Source organism: Hylobates moloch, unplaced genomic scaffold (genome assembly GCF_009828535.3).
Source record: "Hylobates moloch isolate HMO894 unplaced genomic scaffold, HMol_V3 SCAFFOLD_12, whole genome shotgun sequence".
Taxonomy (NCBI): Eukaryota; Metazoa; Chordata; class Mammalia; order Primates; family Hylobatidae; genus Hylobates; species Hylobates moloch.
Genome location: NW_026652287.1, coordinates 69,713,908 through 69,731,514, shown reverse-complemented (window position 1 = coordinate 69,731,514; position 17,607 = coordinate 69,713,908). Strand labels below are relative to the sequence as shown.

At 40.7% G+C, this 17,607-nt stretch overlaps 1 protein-coding gene across 2 annotated transcripts in view; it reads left to right on the top strand.

The window, feature by feature from the left end:
* Positions 1-17,607, top strand: part of BEST3 (bestrophin 3) — a 52,727-nt gene that overhangs the window by 24,547 nt on the left and 10,573 nt on the right. Inside the window, exons 7-11 of one of the 2 annotated variants that reach the window (XM_032171657.2) lie at positions 2,862-3,016; positions 4,496-4,573; positions 4,685-4,837; positions 8,795-8,875; positions 10,169-10,320. In XM_032171657.2, the coding sequence (XP_032027548.1) occupies positions 2,862-3,016; positions 4,496-4,573; positions 4,685-4,837; positions 8,795-8,875; positions 10,169-10,320 (619 nt within the window). Of the gene's footprint in view, positions 1-2,861; positions 3,017-4,495; positions 4,574-4,684; positions 4,838-8,794; positions 8,876-10,168; positions 10,321-17,607 lie in introns of those variants that run through there. The other variant, XM_032171659.2, reaches the window with a different exon arrangement.

Here is a 17,607-nt window from a genome sequence, read left to right as displayed (position 1 = left end):
CTAAGGTGCAGAATCGGGTTGAGAACTCCTGCCCTACTGAGTCTGATTTAGTAGTCAGGGTCGGGGTCCAGGCCTCTCCATATTTAATAGATATCACAAGTGATTCAGACCTATGGCCTTTGGATCTTATTCTTCAAAACAATGGCGTAGGTCACGTCAAAGATCTAGAGAACATCAAAGCTCTATAAATTGATGACTTTAAAAATGGGCATACCTCACTCCTCCTTTGACTTTTTTTTACTGAAACACTACCTCTTAAATAAAATTTGGCCTGCATCATAAGGAGGGAGGATTTTTTATTTATTTATTTATTAGAGATGAAGTCTTGCTATATTGCCCAGGCTGGTCACAAACTCCTGGCCTAAGTAATCCTCCTGCCTGGGCCTCCCAAAGTGCTGGGATTATAGGCATGAGCCACTGCACCTGGCAAAAGGATTACCTTAAATAGCACAACCAGATTTGTTAACTGATTACACATGGCTAAATATAGAAAAATGTGTTATATTAGGGCAAAAGTTGATTTTCGTCTGAATGTAGTATCAGAATTCCATAAGCAAATAAATGATTGCATTTCTGAGGAAAAAAACTCAAAAATTAATGTCTAATAAAAATCAGTTTTAGAAGTAAGTTTTAATTCAGAAAACACTATATTAAATCATAATTAACATTTAAAAGCTACTTAAAATAAAGAGCCAAGGGGATAGATACCAGGAGAGTCATTACAGCATTATTTTTAGTAGCAAAAAAATCAAAAACAACTTAAATGTCTTAAATGTCTATTCAAAAAGGAACTAGCTAAACAAAATATTATATACTATTAACTATTAATGTTAATATAGAGAGCAGCCATTAAAAAGAATGCTGCTGCTATCTATATACTAATTTTTTAAATCTTCAAGATATAGCTGAAAAATAGAAGCAAATGGCAGATACATATGTAGTATAAAATCATTTGTGTTTTTTAAAATAGGCCTGTATGAAAATCCATGAGATTTCTCTGGAAAGATACACAATAAACGGATCATTGTGATTTCCTCCAGGGAGAGAAACTTTGCGGCTAAGAAAAGGAGACTTTCTCCACTAACCGTACTTTGGCCCTTTGGGATTTTTATACCATTTGAATTATTCAATCAAAATTTTTAAAAAGAAAAGATCGGCTGGGGGCGGTGTCTCACGCCTGTAATCCCAGCACTTTGGGAGGCCGAGGCAGGTGGATCACGAGGTCAGGAGATTGAGACCATCCTGTCTAACACGGTGAAATCCCGTCTCTACTAAAAATACAAAAAATTAGCCAGGCATGGTGGCGGGCGCCTGCAGTCCCAGCTGCTAGGGACGGTGAGGCAGGAGAATGGCCTGAACCCGGGAGGCCGAGCTTGCAGTGAGCTGAGATCCCGCCACTGCACTCCAGCCTGGGCGACAGAGTGAGACTCCATCTCAAAAAAAAAAAAAAAGAAGATCAAGTGTAAACTGTAAGTTTTAAAGTGCATCTTGTTGCAAACAAACCCTGGTATATAGTAAGCATTCAATAAATGTTTATTAAACAAACCTGTTACCTTTTCCCTCTTATTCAGTCATTCAATCTCCTCTTCCCTTGGTGTTTGGGGAGGGAGTAGGAGGCAGAGGATAACTAAAGTTTCACATAATATTCCTTAGTGCTTTGTGGGTGCTAAGTGTGTGCTAAGCATTATGCTAAATAACATCTTGACATATGTTCATAATCTCAGGTAATTCGACAACATCCCTGTGAAGCAAATATTATCTCTCTTTTACAGATGAGAAAATTGAGGCTCAGAGAGGTCACTGCAAGCCCAAGCAAATTGCATTTTATACACACACACACACGCATGCATACACACATGCACACACACACACAAAGAAACCCTTTTTTGGGGGCAGGGGAGACAGTTTTGCTCTATCGCCTGGGCTGGAGTGCAGTGGCACGATCTCAGCTCACTGCAACCTCCGCTTCCTGGGTTCAAGCGATTTTCATGCCTGAGCCTCCCCTGTAGCTGGGATTACAGGTGTGCACCACCATGCCCGGCTAATTTTTGTATTTTTAGTAGAGACGGGGTTTCACCATGTTTGCCAGGCTGGCGTTGAACTCCTGACCTGAAGTGATCCACCCACCTCAGCCTCCCAAAGTGCTGGGATTACAGGCGTGAGCCACTGCACCCGGCCACAAAGGAACAATTTTAAAGTATGTTCAAAATGCTATGGGGATGATGAACATTAATATTCTTTGCCCTTCAAAAGGGTCATAGTAAGGGAAACATTTATGCATAATATTACTATGATGCAAGCCAAGAGCGAGTACCATGTGGGAACTTTAAAGGGAAGAAATCCCCCAGGAAAGAGAAAGAAGGACTCAAGGAAGGCTTCAGAGAGGAGGACATGATTAAGTAGGACTTGGAAAGGAGACATCAGGAGAAAAGTCATGTGAATCATGTGTTCGGCACTATGCCAAGTGCTTTGTATACATTATCATATTTTATTATTTTAATCATAACCATTCTAAGTATTACGGTTCCCAACTTTAGAGGACTAAACCAAAACCTAAAGAAGAAATTTCCCCAAATGTTCTAGTTCACATTTAATGTCTCCTTACCTCCTAATGGCCTCCTCTATCAGGGATTTTATATAACTTGTGGATGTGCATGTATATGTATGTGTGTGTGCATGTATGCCCACACACACACATTCCTTAACTCTAATGCAAGTATAAACTACTTGAGACAGAAACCTTTATTCCATATTTCTTTAATATCCCCTCATTATATGCTTTTATATAGATGCTGAAATATGGTAACATTTTAGTGTCTAAGTAAGTCTGTATACCTACCTATTTTTATTTTTTTGTAAAGGTTTTATGACAACAGATGAAAGGAAATTATTCAACCACCTCAAGTCTCCTCATCTGAAATATTGGGTTCCATTCATCTGGTTTGGAAATCTTGCAACTAAAGCCCGGAATGAAGGTAGAATCAGAGACAGTGTTGATCTGCAATCATTGATGACTGTAAGTATATTATAAATCATAAGAAAAAGATGCTAGAGACCAAGAAGGACCTGGATATAACATGTTAGACCAGGAAGAGTCAGCTTTGTTCAGTGGTGGTTCCAGAGGAACTGGAAAGATTGGACTAGTGTCAGACCCCTCAACATGCAGGACGGAGGTGGTATGCAGGTTAAACTCAGGTCGCTTGGAAATGGTTCCTTGGAAGCTGCGTTTTAAACAGAATCATGCTTTGTAATAGGCTCTGTAAGAAAGTATTCCTTGATTGATTAGCCAAGGGTCGCCAAGGGCTCGAAAAGCTATGGTGCCCATGAAGTATATTTGCCATCCCTGGCTCCAGGATCCTAGAAAAAAACCTGGAGGAGAAATAAGCCTCCCCAGCCAAATATTTCCCCAAAATTGGAATATCGCGAGGTTAAGCCAGCCTTTCAGATACTCTAGTAAGTAAAATAGTATTTTCATTAAACAAAATAACCCTGAAATCATCTGAAAAAAAAAAAACTTTATGTAAGGGCTGGATATATTTGTGCCATGACAGTCCCCTCCCTGGATTAGGCTAATGGGAGTGAATTGTTTAAAAATAGTGCCCAAATTGATGTGAACTCTTTTCCCTAGTCTTCCATAATAACTTGTGTGCAATCGATGAAAAAAATCAAAGAATCCTGTCCTTCCTGCTTCAGAGATAGATTTTCTATCAATATGTGTGTTATAGTCTCCATTTGTGGGAGGAAACAGGAGTAATTATATCTCTTTTCTAAGATCTACAGTAAGCATGTTTTAAAATGAGAGAAACAAAAAATTTGCTTTCCAGATTACCTACCAAAATTGATAAAAATTACTTATTTAAAATGTTAACAATTTCTTTCTCATCATGACTTTGGGCCAATATACATGTTGGAAATTATGGGTTCAATAGAATGGCAGGGGGATATTTCTATGAAGTCCTTTTTTTTTGGAAATAGAGTTTCACTCTGTTGTCCAGGTTACAAGCAGCACAGTGGCACAATCATGGCTCACTGCAGGCTTGACCTCTTGTACTCAAGTGATTCTCCCACCTCAGCCTCTGGAGTAACTGGGACTACAGGCATGTGCCACCAAGCCCAGCTAATTTATTTATTTATTGTAGAAACAATGTCTTTCTATGTTGCCCAGGCTTATCTCAAACTCCTGGGCTCAAGAGATCCTCCTGCCTCGGCCACCCTAAGTGCTAGAATTATAGGCATGAGCCACCACACCTGGCCATGACTTATTTTAATACTTTTTTAAATGTCCAAATGTACTCATCAATGAACTCATTGCTCCAATGATGTTCATTGATTGATGGTCATTTTTAGGACTTTCCTTTTGGAGTATCCTTGGGAACCAATTTACTAGCCTTACAGTCAGCCCTGTAAAAGACATGCTCACATTCTGAATCCCAGTAAGTACTTATTACCACACCTGTCATCTTAGTAAATCATGCTCGATCTGTTTCTGGCTTAGGAAATGAATCGATACCGCTCTTGGTGCAGCCTCTTATTCGGTTATGACTGGGTTGGGATTCCGCTGGTTTACACCCAGGTAAGAAATACTTTGCCAGGAATTCTTTATTTCTACTTGCCCACCTTGGCACTGTAGCTTTGCTGTGGGAGGCCAGCACTGTCCCCTCACTCTGGTCTCTCTCTGTTCCAGGTTGTCACTCTTGCTGTCTATACCTTCTTCTTTGCGTGCCTGATTGGACGCCAGTTTTTGGATCCCACCAAAGGCTACGCAGGGCATGACTTGGATCTTTACATTCCAATCTTCACCCTCCTACAATTCTTCTTCTATGCAGGATGGCTCAAGGTAGCCAGTTGTCTCAGGGCCCCACTTTGTAATCTGTTGTGTTCCAGACTCTCCACACCGATCCTTTACTGAGTCTTTAGCAAATCATCCATGAGTGAGTCAAAGGTAGATTTAACATGTAATAGTCAGCAATGTTATTACTTTTCTGCCAGGGATTCAAGTAACAGGGATATAGTCAGTACTGTCTGAAGCAGCTCATTTGCCCAAAGAGATTAGAAGAACACTCTTTTATGGCTATTGATTCTCTTTTAAGTCTCTGTGTGTTCCCATTAGGGTTACAATAATGTAACTAAAGTCATAAGTGTACTTGAATTGATATTGTACACCACAATAAGCAACTAGGCAGAGTAGAAGAGTCAACAAGAAGCCTTGTAAATCAGACTTAACCATAAATGTTGTAGTAGAATCTTGGTTATGCTCAACTCTATAAATAGTTATTGCAATTCCCTGAAATTCTGCTAGCTGTCCCACAACATTAAATGTACCCCATTTTTTTTTCCCCTGAGACAGAGTCTTGCTCTGTTGCCCAGGCTGGAGTACAGTAACACTATCTTGGCTCACTGCAACCTCCGCCTCCCGGGTTGAAGCAATTCTCCTACCTCAGCCTCCCAAGTAGCTGGGATTACAGGCGTGAGCCACCATGCCGGTCTAAATGTACCCCATTTTCAAAACCAGAACTGAGACTCAGAATTCATCAGAATCAGAACCAGAAACACCAGAAATAATGACAACATCTGGTTTGCCAGGGAATTAAACAGGTTCAGGAAGTGAGAATGGCTTGCCTAACTATCTGTGTAGAATTTTCCTTGCTTCCCCTCCCTTCACCACCACCTCCTCAATGTATGTGTGTAAATATCACAGACCTGATTCTTCCATCACCTCTGTAAACTTCCAAATGGGAAATATGTGATAGAAAAAAATCAATGACAATGGCTTCATTAAGTTCATTGAAAGGCAATGATGGTATGAAGATGATATTCGTAAAGTAGAATTTTCAAATGTTTGGCTTTCCAAAGAGCCATATGTTGTTGTGACCCGTTGAGGCCTTCAGGTTGCAGTGAAATTTTCTCTGCAGAAGCCTTTCCTTTCACTGGTTTGAATCTTAACCAAAAAAATAATATGTTGACATTTCAAATTATACTCCAAAGAGTAAAGCCAAGTCCCTTACAAATGGCAAAAGCATTTTTAATCGGATTACCGTGATTCTTAATTATTTCTACCTGCGTAAGAGCAAGAAAGCAGAAGAGACTAATGACTTTCATCTTCCATTAGAGGAAAAATTAGACTTTAGCTTTATAAATATAAAATCACCACAGTGGCCCAAATACTCAATCATTCTCAAAAAGTACTTTTCTTTCTTTCCCCTGAGTTGCACCAAGCTTTTTATTCTTTGTTTTGTGTCCATGTAAGGTGCTTGACCAGCCTGTAAAGAGCAGATAAGGTTCCTTCCATCTGACATGCTTTCTAAAATATTTACATCCTTTTCCTTTATAAACTGTTTTAAAGTCAGGTGCGGTGGCTCATGCCTGTAACCCCAGCATTTTGGGAGGCTGAGGTAGGAGGATTGCTCAGGAGTTCAAGACCAGCCTAGGCAATATGGCGAAACCCCATCTCTATTAAAAAAAAAAATACAAAAAAATTAGTGGGCATGGTGGTGCATGCCTGCAGTCCCAGATACCTGGGAGGCTGAGGTGGAAGGGTCACTTGAGCCCAGGAGGCCAAGGGTGCAGTGAGCCATGTTCACACCACTGCACTCCAGCCTGGGTAACAGAGCAAGACCCTGTCTAAAATAAAAAAAATAAATCTTAAAAGACAAAATATTAAAAGGCACAATCTTTGCTCCATTAAAGGATAGGCAAACCTGCTGGGTGTGGTGGCGCACGCCTGTAATCCCAGCACTTTGGGAGGCTGAGGCAGGAGAATCACTTGAACCTGGGAGGCAGAGGTTGCGATGAGCCAAGATCATGCCATTGCACTCCAGACTGGGCAACAAGAGTGAAACTCCATCTCAAAAAAAAAAAAAAAGATAGGCAAACCTAAACACCAATGGGTTGTGCCTCCATTTCTAAACAGCTGTTCTATCTCAACAATTAGGATATTTATAAATCTTTTCAAAGTGTAGAAAAGCCATCTTAACCTTATGAATAGAATATCACTCAGTTACTTGCTGAAAATGCAGCCCCCAGTGGAATAAAAGATATATTTTGAGATTGGTCAATTCAGAAACATACATGCTATTTTGTCAGTTTAATGTAGACTACGATAATATATGCAGGACTGATTGCATAAAAATGAAAATCTGGATAGAATAAAAATAGGTTTCAGGACTCAACCAGTACCCTTAATTAATCTAAGTAAATCTCCAGGCAAGAAAGGGCAGATAGCCCCATGGAACTGGTGACAAGAACTTCAACATAGATATCAGTGTGAGGCTTACTGATTCAGGGCACAGACCTGCCTAAAGAAAGGCACTTAAAATAAGAGCCACATATGAAAATCCCCTGGGAGCTTTACCCCACACTGATGCCTGGGCTCAACCTCACACTGCTTAAATCACAATCTCTCGGGGAGGGACCCAGGCATCAGTCGGGTTTTTTTAAGAGCTCCTCAGGTGATTTTAATGTGCAGCCAAAGTTGAAAAAAACTGCTCTAAGTATTAATACATTGACTTAAATCCTAAAAGATAAGTAGGTAGATTTTCTACTGAATAGTTTCAGAATCTAGAATGTTTAGACTCTAGAAGCTAATGACATGGTGCCTTCATTTTACACATTTAAAATTTTTTTCCATTTAGACTCAATGTAAAATCTCCCCCTCCCCCAACTCTCTCCCTGTCTCTCTCACGCACACACACAGGCATGCACGCATGTCCAGATAATAAAAACCAAGGGAAATTTTTCAACAAGGAAAATGATAGATGAGTTGTATTTGACATATAAACCTCTCATCAAGAAGGCTATTCAATTCAGGAACATGATAAGAATATTTAATATTGATCAAATATTAAAAGATTTGTGACAATAGCTACCTAACATTTTCCCGGCAGGAAAACTAACTTACTGGATAAGGGTAAATCCTTTAGGATAAAACTAGGTAAGCCTCAATTTCCAGCTTTAGGACTTACTAGCTCTCTAACTCATTTACTTAGCAGTTATGTTCAACAACTGTGAAAGCTCAGCTGGGCACAGTGGCTCATGCCTGTAATCTCAACACTTTGGGAGGTTGAGGAGGGCAGAACACCTGAGCTCAGGGGTTCAAGACCAGCCTGGCCAACATGGTGAAACCCCATCTCTACTGAAAAAAATTCCAAAAAAAAATTAGCTGGATGTGATGGTGCTCACCTGTAGTCCCAGCTACTCAGGAGACTGAGGCAGGAGAATTGCTTGAACCTGGGAGGTAGAGTTTGCAGTGAGCCGAGATTATGCCACTGCACTCCAGCCTGGGCAACAGGGTGAGACACTGTCTAAAAAAATAAAAATAAAAATAAATTGTGAAAGCCTCTTATATTATTTTCTTTGATTGTGATTTAAGTCTTTCTTTACTGTTTAACCTTCTCCCTGTGTACATTTTGTCTTATCATCTGGGCCCTGTAATTCCCTGAAAGCATAGCCTGTGTACCCTTCAGAGTGCCTTGCAAATAGTTGGTTCTCCTTCACTATTCAGTCATTTGATTTGGTTTCTAAATAGGACATGGCTTCCCCTGATAGGGCCTGCATTGTCACCAGTTGAATGGACAGATCCATTTGGAGAGCATACCTACGAAGGTGCATCATTCATGGTTTGAGAATCATGTCTTGCTCGCTAATAAATATCTCGGTAGAACAATCTACTCCCCTCTACTCTTCATATTATGAAAGTCACACGAGGAAGCAGAGAGGAAAACAGGAATCATCTTCAGTCTCTATTCTTAGTTTTCACAGGTATCATGATGGATTTATTTTATGTTCTCAACTACAGGTAGCAGAGCAGCTTATCAACCCTTTTGGAGAAGATGATGATGATTTTGAAACTAACTGGTGCATTGACAGAAATTTGCAGGTTAGAGGAATTTTTCTTTCTTTTTCAAATATTAATAATAAATCACTTGTGATATTTCAAATCTAAGCAGATTTCAAATGCACACCCCTTGGCTTCAGAGCTTTAGCCACAAATGAAAGAGACTTGGCTGTGCACTATGCTGTCTCAGGTCCTTTTGGAAGCTTACACATCCGGGATTTCAGCTTAGTTCCTTTTAAGTAGAATTTCAAGCCAATTTTCTTTGTGAGCCTCTCTATTAGCTTTTTCCAGCCTCTTTCATCTCAGCATAGAGCAGTATTTTAAATTGTTCTTTAGTTTGTTTTCTGTTGCCAACCAGAGAGGTTAATAGTGACTTAAAATGGCATCCAGGCACAAGCTGGTGGGAGTTCCCAAAGTGGTATCACATCAATCCCAGCAGTCAGATAGCCACCAGCTGGACATTGGGAGCCTGGGCCATGCCAGCTTGTGTCTCAAATCTGCATGAAATGCACTAAATGGGCCCCAGGGCCCTTACCCTGAAGCACTATTCCAGAGAGCTTTTCATGAAGAACCAGCATGAAGGAATTTTCCTTTTAGGCAAGACTCTCCCTAGACCATTCTCTTCCCTGTGAAGGCCTTCACGTTGTTCATTTGTTTCAAGCCCTTACTGGGCAGTTAAGTAAGTTCAAACGTCTCACAGTAGATCCCAATGTCAGTCTCTTAGGTAGGACACATAATGCCTAGGTCACTCACTTTGTCAAAATTGGAATCCCAGAGGATTAATAATGTATTCATGCATCACTTTGTCAAAGCCAATAGGAGAGATCACCATAGCGCTGAGCAGTATAGACTTCTTGATACGTTTTTCCAAACAAAGAAATGAACAAGAAACCAGGGAATAAGAAGTGATGTCAAGTAAAAATGTGTCTCCAGGGTTAACAGAATGAAAAGTGGAATCTTCACCTTCCTGTAATATTTGGGATTAAGTAGGTGCTATCAGGTAAAACAACACCGTAATTGCGAGCAAAGAATAAAAAGATGGCTCCCCTCCCTCCAGCTAAGAGGCAGCTCCACTCTGGAGTGTGTGGTTTGGTCCCGGAGTGTGGGAGGCTTCAAGCCCCACTTATCCTCATTGCCAAGTGCTCTTGGGTAGTAAACAACAGATACAACTCTCTGTGGCAGCCGTGGTCATGGCAAGTATGAACTATAGATATTTGTATATTCACTCATTTAGACTGTGTCCTAGCCCACTCTAACTCTCATCTGCCCACAAAAACTTCTCCTTTTTATTTAATTTACATCTGAGTTATTCTAACAATATAACAATGATTTTAGGTCTCTCTTTTAGCTGTGGACGAAATGCACATGAGCTTACCCAAGATGAAGAAGGACATTTACTGGGACGATTCTGCTTTTCGCCCACCATACACATTGGCAGCTGCTGACTACTGCATACCCTCATTTCTGGGGTCAACAGTCCAGATGGGGTAAGTGCATTTTTTTTAAATCTCCAATATTTTCCAGCTTGAGCAACATAGTGTGACCTTGTCTCTACAAAAAAAAAAAAAAAAAAAGAAAAAGAAAAGAAAAGAAATAAAATAAAGTAGCCAACTGTGATGGCACCTGTAGTCCTAGGTACTTGGGGAGGCTGCAGTTGGAGGATTGCTTGAACCCAGGGGTTCAAGGCTGCAGTGAGCTGTGATTGCGCCATTGCACTCCAGCCTGGGTGACAAAGTGAAGCCCTGTCTCAAGAAAAATAATTACTTCATGAAAATTAAAATAAATATCTCCAATATTTAGGAAATCAGCAGATAGATCACTATTCTAATCTTTTTACCTTTTTTGGCATTTTTTTCTACCTAAGCTTAGTATGTAAGTCAGTCTCTGTTCAGTGGTTTTAACACAGCAATCCCCTAAGTATAATGAGCTTTAAATAAATGAGTTGAGGCCTGAAGTAAATCAGGTACAGTTCTATAATAATTTCATTAAGTCTGAGCATGTATTTGATATTGGAGAAGTGTGTGAATGTGGGAGAAGTTTATTTGCTGAAGGCAGATGCCACAGTTTCCAAGTAAATTAAAGAGAAAAGCACAGACTAATTCAGAGAGTAAGAAACTCTCCACTCAAAAACAAAACAAAACAAAAAAAAACCGTAGCAAACCGGGAAACTTCTGTGGAATTTTTCTTATAATTCTTGGCAAGACTGTGGCTCATAGTTTCCTGAGGCCTGCTCTAAGCGGATTTGTGCAGTGGGTTTGTGTCCCGTGGTTGCTGCCTGTGACCCTTCTTTCCCTCCTCCCTGAAGTGGCCTGCCCTCCTCCTTCCACTTTCAGGAGGTCTCGCTTCAACCCTGTTCCCTTTGCCAAATGTCTCCTAATCCCCATCAGTGATGGTTTGTGGCACTTCTCTTCCAAAGGAGCCTCTGAGGCTGAAAACCTTTCAAGACCCAAAGAAAAGGAAGACTGAAAGTGGAATTTCAGTAGTTCCAGTGAATAATGAGAAAGATTTAGGAGCCAGGAGATTTGCCTTGTTGCCCGCAAAGCACATCTTAGAGAAGGTTGCCTACTCCAGGCTAGATTTGCTTCTGCTTCTAGCTAGCCTTCTAAGACCAGACCCACCCACCCAGGGCTCCTTCCAGGCCAGAGAGCAACTCCCTGCCCTCAGAGTATTCTCAGTTTCCATGGATAGGAATCTCGTGTTGTATGCATGTCTCAGCCTTCATGATACCTTCTTCAGGGGCAGAGCTTCATGGACATCCAGCAATCTTCTCAATTTTCAGAATTAATAAGAGCTGTTTTTCTGTGAGTTTGATTTTAGATAATTAAATATGCTTTTCCTTCTCCTCACTCCCACCATTGATTAATGCAAAGTACTTGAAGATTTAACTTGAAAAGAAAAGAGACCAGCAATACTGATAGAATCAGGGCATCATTGTGATGACTCTATTTAGACTGCAAATGCTCCACATGCTCTATTTCTTATGTCCATTGAGTTGTTGTTACCCCGTGGTTAAGATGATTTTTTGAAGGTCTCAAAATTTTTACCTTGATCTACTTATTCATCCTGATCGTCATAATTCTGCAGATTACTACATAAATGTTCATGTTCTTTAGAAAATATTAAAACACTTTTTTCTCCTGTTTCTAAATACAGAAACAGAATTAGGGATTGACAAGATCTCAGAGAAAATTTCTTCCCCAAAAGATTATTGGGAAGATTAGATGAGATTGTAAACATTAAGATGCTCTATATAAAACCATAGAGCATGATGATTATTATCACCTAGTCAAGTTTTATTTGTGGATGTCAAACTGAAGCAGAGAAAGATTAAATCACTTTAAGCTATTTTTCATATTAAACTTACCCTGGAAATTTGGGACAGAAAATAAAACAACTGAGAGAAAACCAGGAGGTACAATATTTAAAACTGCAGCAAAAAATTATCAGTTGTCAGAGAGAAGTCCTCCAACTAAAATGGCCTATTTACTAGCAGGATGGAGAGAGGAACAGACAGAGGCCAGAATCTATTGGGAGAGGGTTTTGTGAGAGGTTTAACTCGATCTGCTAGAACCAATTGATCAAAGAAACAATTAGGCAAAACTCACTTGATCTTGATTTTCTGTATAAATGAGGACCATTAAAGTGGACCACAATCCAGGAAAATTTACTGCAGGAAAATAGGCGATCAGAAGCCCTGAGTTGATAGAAATGGCCCCCTTTGGATCTATTAATGCCTATTTTTCCTGTGATTGTGGTATTAGAAAAAATGTTTCTGGTTGCCTATGACAGAAAACCAAATTCAAACTTTCTTAAGCTAAAGGAGGTTTATAGTGTCATATCCAGAGACAAGCCTAGCTTTGGATGTCACTAGATCCAGAGGATCAGAAAATGTCACCAGGACTCACTGTTGCCCCGTCCCTCTCAGGTCTGTTTTTCTCTCCACTGGCTCAGATCCCAGGCAGGCTCTCTCCCATCCTGAGGGCAAAATGGCAAAATGAGAAGCTCCAGGCTTACAGCTTACCTTCTCAGCTAACCTGTGGAAAGAGCACATCTCTTTTCCAGCTCTTGAAACTGAAGTGATGGATTTGCTATGACTGACTGGGCTTGGGTTCACGTATCCATTCCTGAGCTAATTACTATCAACAGGGAGACAATATTTTTGACTATTCATGGCTGGTTTATAGGTCCATCTTTGAACCAAGGGTTATAGTCAGCCCCATTCAACCATATGGATTATGTGATATCTCAAGAAAAAGCAGGGTTCTATTATCAGGAGAAGGGTGAATGGTTTTGCTGGGCTGGCAAAAACAATAGATGTCTCTAAAATCATAGAAGATAATTCCCTAAGCAATGAATGGTTCCCTCACCAAATACAAGGTCAATGTCAAATGGGCCACCTGACTGAGGCTCAGGGCAAGGGGAAGGTAAAAGTTAAGAACTGTAGCACTGGTAGTCTTGTTGGTGCTGACTGAGCCAATGAGCTCTTTGCATGAGAGTGAAGATCACGTGTTCAAGATGCTGTAGACACAAGCATTCCGTTTTATAAAAGTGCCTGCCTCTTGATGACCGTATAAAATCCTTTCCTGGATGAGATTTTTTTAAATTTTCTCATTCTCTTTAAGGTGTATGTTCCCAGCATATTTAATTCAGAAATCAAATTTTTCTTACCTTTTCATATCAATGTTTTGGGTTTGTAGCCACAATTCCCATAACCCGGATATTCTAAAATCAAAGCAATGCCTTCAAGAACAGAGCAAAAGTACTACTCTCCAAGGGCCACCTGCAAGAAGACCTGCCTCCCAGCCAGCACATTCAACAGTGCTGTTCACATTCAGCCACTGTTCATTTCCACATCAGAAGGAAACTCCTTGGAGACAATGTCTTTATTCTCTATATTAAGGAACATGTTCAAAACATGGCCCTATTTTCTGCATATTTATCAAATATACATAACTCAAATAAATTAATTTTCCTCTTTCCATCTTAAGTACCAATTTAAAATATATTTTCCCTTGGACGCTTACATACAGAATGTGCTCGTTAATTTATTCTGGTAAATTTTTTTCAGGGCCTACTATTAGGTAGGTTCTATGCCAGATGCTAGAGGTAGTCAAAAGAAGAAAAGAAAAAGACGCCTCCCAAGCTCACAGATGTAAGGCGGAGAAAAGTGACAATACAATGTGGTAAATGCTACAGTGGCGAAAGGTGAGCCTTATGGGAACACATGCAATGAAGACACACTTCACCCAGCCTGGTGAAGCAGAGAAAGCCTCTTGGAGTCAGGGACTCTAATATGCATCTTTAAGAATGAGTTAGGAGGCGGGCATGGTGGCTCATGCATGTAATCCCAGCACTTTGGGAGGCTGAGGCAGGTGGATCAGTTGAGGTCAGCAGTTCGAGACCAGCCTGGCCAACATGGTGAAACCCAGTCTCTACTACAAATACAAAATTAGCTGAGCATGGTGGCACAGCCTGTAATTCCAGCTACTCAGGAGGCTGAGGCAGGAGAATCACTTGAATCCAGGAGGCAGAAGAGGTTGCAGTGAACTGAGATCGCACGATTATACTCCAGCCTAGGCGACAAGAGCGAAGAGCAAAACTGCATCTCAAAAAAAAAAAAAGAATGAATTAGGAGCCAGTGCACAGATAGGATTGAGGGGATTCAGCAGAGGGCACATTTCAGGCCAATATGGGCAAAGACAGAAAGGAATGATAAATAGTGTACTCAGAGTAACAATTTGATAGGCAAAGCAGAAGAGCCAAGAAATGAATCTGGAGAGGAGGGAAAGGAAAAGATGGAGGGTTTTATAGGCCAGGTAAGGGTTTCAGCCATTATTCAAAGCTGTTAAATGACGGGGTCACATTTTTGCTTTAGAGACATTAGCCTGGCAGTTGGCTGAAAGACAGATAGCTGAAGATAAGACCAGAGCCAGAGTTAGCAGGCTGTTGTCATTTAAACGGAGGATAAGGGCCTGAAGTAGGTGTATCACAAGGGATGTAGACAGTAGAGGTGACAGAAGGGACAGATTCAAGAAAGGAGAAGGAGTGAAGAATGGTAATAAACCAAAGATGAGAGAGAGTGTAAGGGTGAAAGCAGCTCTAAGGAAAAGATTATGAGCTCTCCCTTTTGCATGTGTTGAATTTGAGACCTCTATGGGCAATTCACATGGAGATGGCCAGCATGCAGTGAGTCCAGGGACAGAAGATGCATTTTACTGGTATCAGTACGTAGAACCAAGGAGTGGGTGGGAGCAATCAGAACAGTATCAAGGAAACAGAGCAGAATACGAAGGGTAGAATACTATTACTGAAAGGGTGGTCAGAGGAAAAGGGTAGTCAGAGTAGGAATGGTCAATATAGATGAAGAGTAACCCAGAAAATGCCCTGCCAAGAGGCCAAAGGTACAAAGTTTCTAAATAAAGCCTGAAAAGCATGCCATAGGTTTTGCATGTTAGGGTCATCAGAGGCTTAAGTGAGAGTGTGGGGTAGAAATTAAACCGTAGTAGGTTAGAAGTGATTGATAAGTAAGAAGGTCAAATTGCCAGTGTAAGCTGTTTTTAAAAAATAATTTTATTGTAGAAAAATTCAAACCGGGCCAGACATGATGGCCCACGCCTATAATCCCAGCACTTTGGGAGGCCAAGGCAGGCAGATCACTTGAGGCCAGAAGTTCGAGACCAACCTGGCCAACATGATGAAACCCCATCTCCACCAAAAATACAAAAATTAGCCGGCATGGTGGTGCACGCCTGTAGTCCCAACTATTTGGGAGGCTGAGGCAGGAGAATCGCTTGAACCCAGGAAGGGAAGGTTGCAGTGAGCCAAGATCGTGCCATTGCACTACAGTTTGGGTGACAGAGCAAGATCCCCTCTCAGAAAAAAAAAGAAGTTTAAGCAGTTCCAAAGGTAGAGAACAAGCTATGAAAAAGCTCCATGTACCCATCACCCCTTCAATTATCAAGTTACGGCCAGTCTTACTTCATTCTCCACCTGCCTTTATCTTCCCCACCATTTGATCACGGTAAAGCAAATAGATCATAATGCCATTTTCATACTTAAAAAACAAAAATAAAACAAACCCAAAACGCATATAATTCCTCAATTCATTAAGTATCCATGGACTATTTTTTTGAGAAGTCTGAATTGATGGGGTAAATAGACCAGACCGTATTCACTAAGGGACAGGGACTCTGGTCTGTTTCCCTCCTCCATTCAGACTTCTAGGGACGGCTTTTTTGTTTTGTCTTGGGTAAGGCTAATGGCATATTTTTTACTTGCCTTTTTTTTTTTTTGGTTTTTTGTGTTTTGCTTTTTTTGGAGACAGGGTCTCTCTCTGTCACCCAGGCTGGAGTGCAGTGGCATGATCTCAGCTCACTGCAACCTCCACTTCCTGGGTTCAAGCAATTCCCCTGCCTCAGCCTCCCAAGTAGCTGGGATTACAGGCGTGCACCACCACACTCAGCTAATTTTTGTATTTTTAGTAGAGACGGGGTTTCACCATGTTGGCCAGGCTGGTCTTGAACGGCTGACCTCAAGTGATCCGCCCACCTTGGCCTCCTTAGAACTATCTTCACCACCTATACTGAATTTCACTTTGCTGCTGTACCCTGGCCTTGTTTGGACAGAGCCATTAAGACTCCCTCTGGTGTTTACTGTAGTGCTGTCCACTGTGTGGCTTGGCATCCCTTTTAGCAGAGGACCCACAGGAAGAAATGTATTTCAGACGTCGGTGGGGAAAAAAGAAAGCTTTGCCTCTTCTGGGCAAATCTTACACTATCTATCTTACAAACTTTATAATTTTATAATTAATGATGATTTCCTTTTCATTTTGGCTGCTGGGAAGCTGACAAATTTGTAGCCTACCTTTACTAAGTCTGTGGAATGGGATTTTTTTGGAATGTATTTCTAGATTCTGTGTTTTTTATGATTGTTCCTTATTCTACCTCTACTATATTGGCTTGATTTTATATATTATATATATTTATATAATATATAAATATAATATTTTATATGTTATATATACTACATAATATTATTATTGCATTATATGTATTTCCATAAGGCCACATCAAATCCTTTGTAAGATGAAGCAAGATGTGATAAAGAAACAAATTAACAACTCTCCTTGTTTTGAAAAAGGAAAGAAAAAAGACAGGCTGAGCAAAAGGAGCCCACTGGAAGAGAGGAAAGACACAGGAGCAAGGGGGGATGACAGAGCAAGGTCCTAAAGAAGACACAGGGCTGGCCCCAGGTGGCAGGGGAAGGTCCCAGTGCCTGAGCTAGAGGGAAGCAGCTGAAGTTGGATACAGTAAGGGGAGAGGGGGAGAGGGTGCCTGTGCAGCCAGGGAAGCAGGAACCAATGTCCTTTTCTCATCTAGTCATCGTGTCTTAATCTAGAGGAAGCTTTAACAGAGCTCATCTTTCTCTGTCCAATCTGGGACCAAAGAGCTACTGTTTTAAAATTGCATTTTATAAGCTTTAACACCAAACCAGTGCTGAAGTTCCATCTCCTGATCTTTGCATGGGGCATGTTAAAAATCAGCTTCAAAATCAACACTCCGAATGAAAAAAGGCCAGTTAAAAATCTGAATGCAGTCCCCAAAATAGAAATGCTTTCATAAATACGCCAGTCTTGAGCATTTACTAAATAGTGATAATTATTGCATGGCCAGTAATCTACACTTAGCCATTTTATGAGTTAATAAGCAATGAAAAAATATTTCTTGTGTGAATTCTTTTACCATTATCTCATGTGGGATCACTTCAGTTGACTC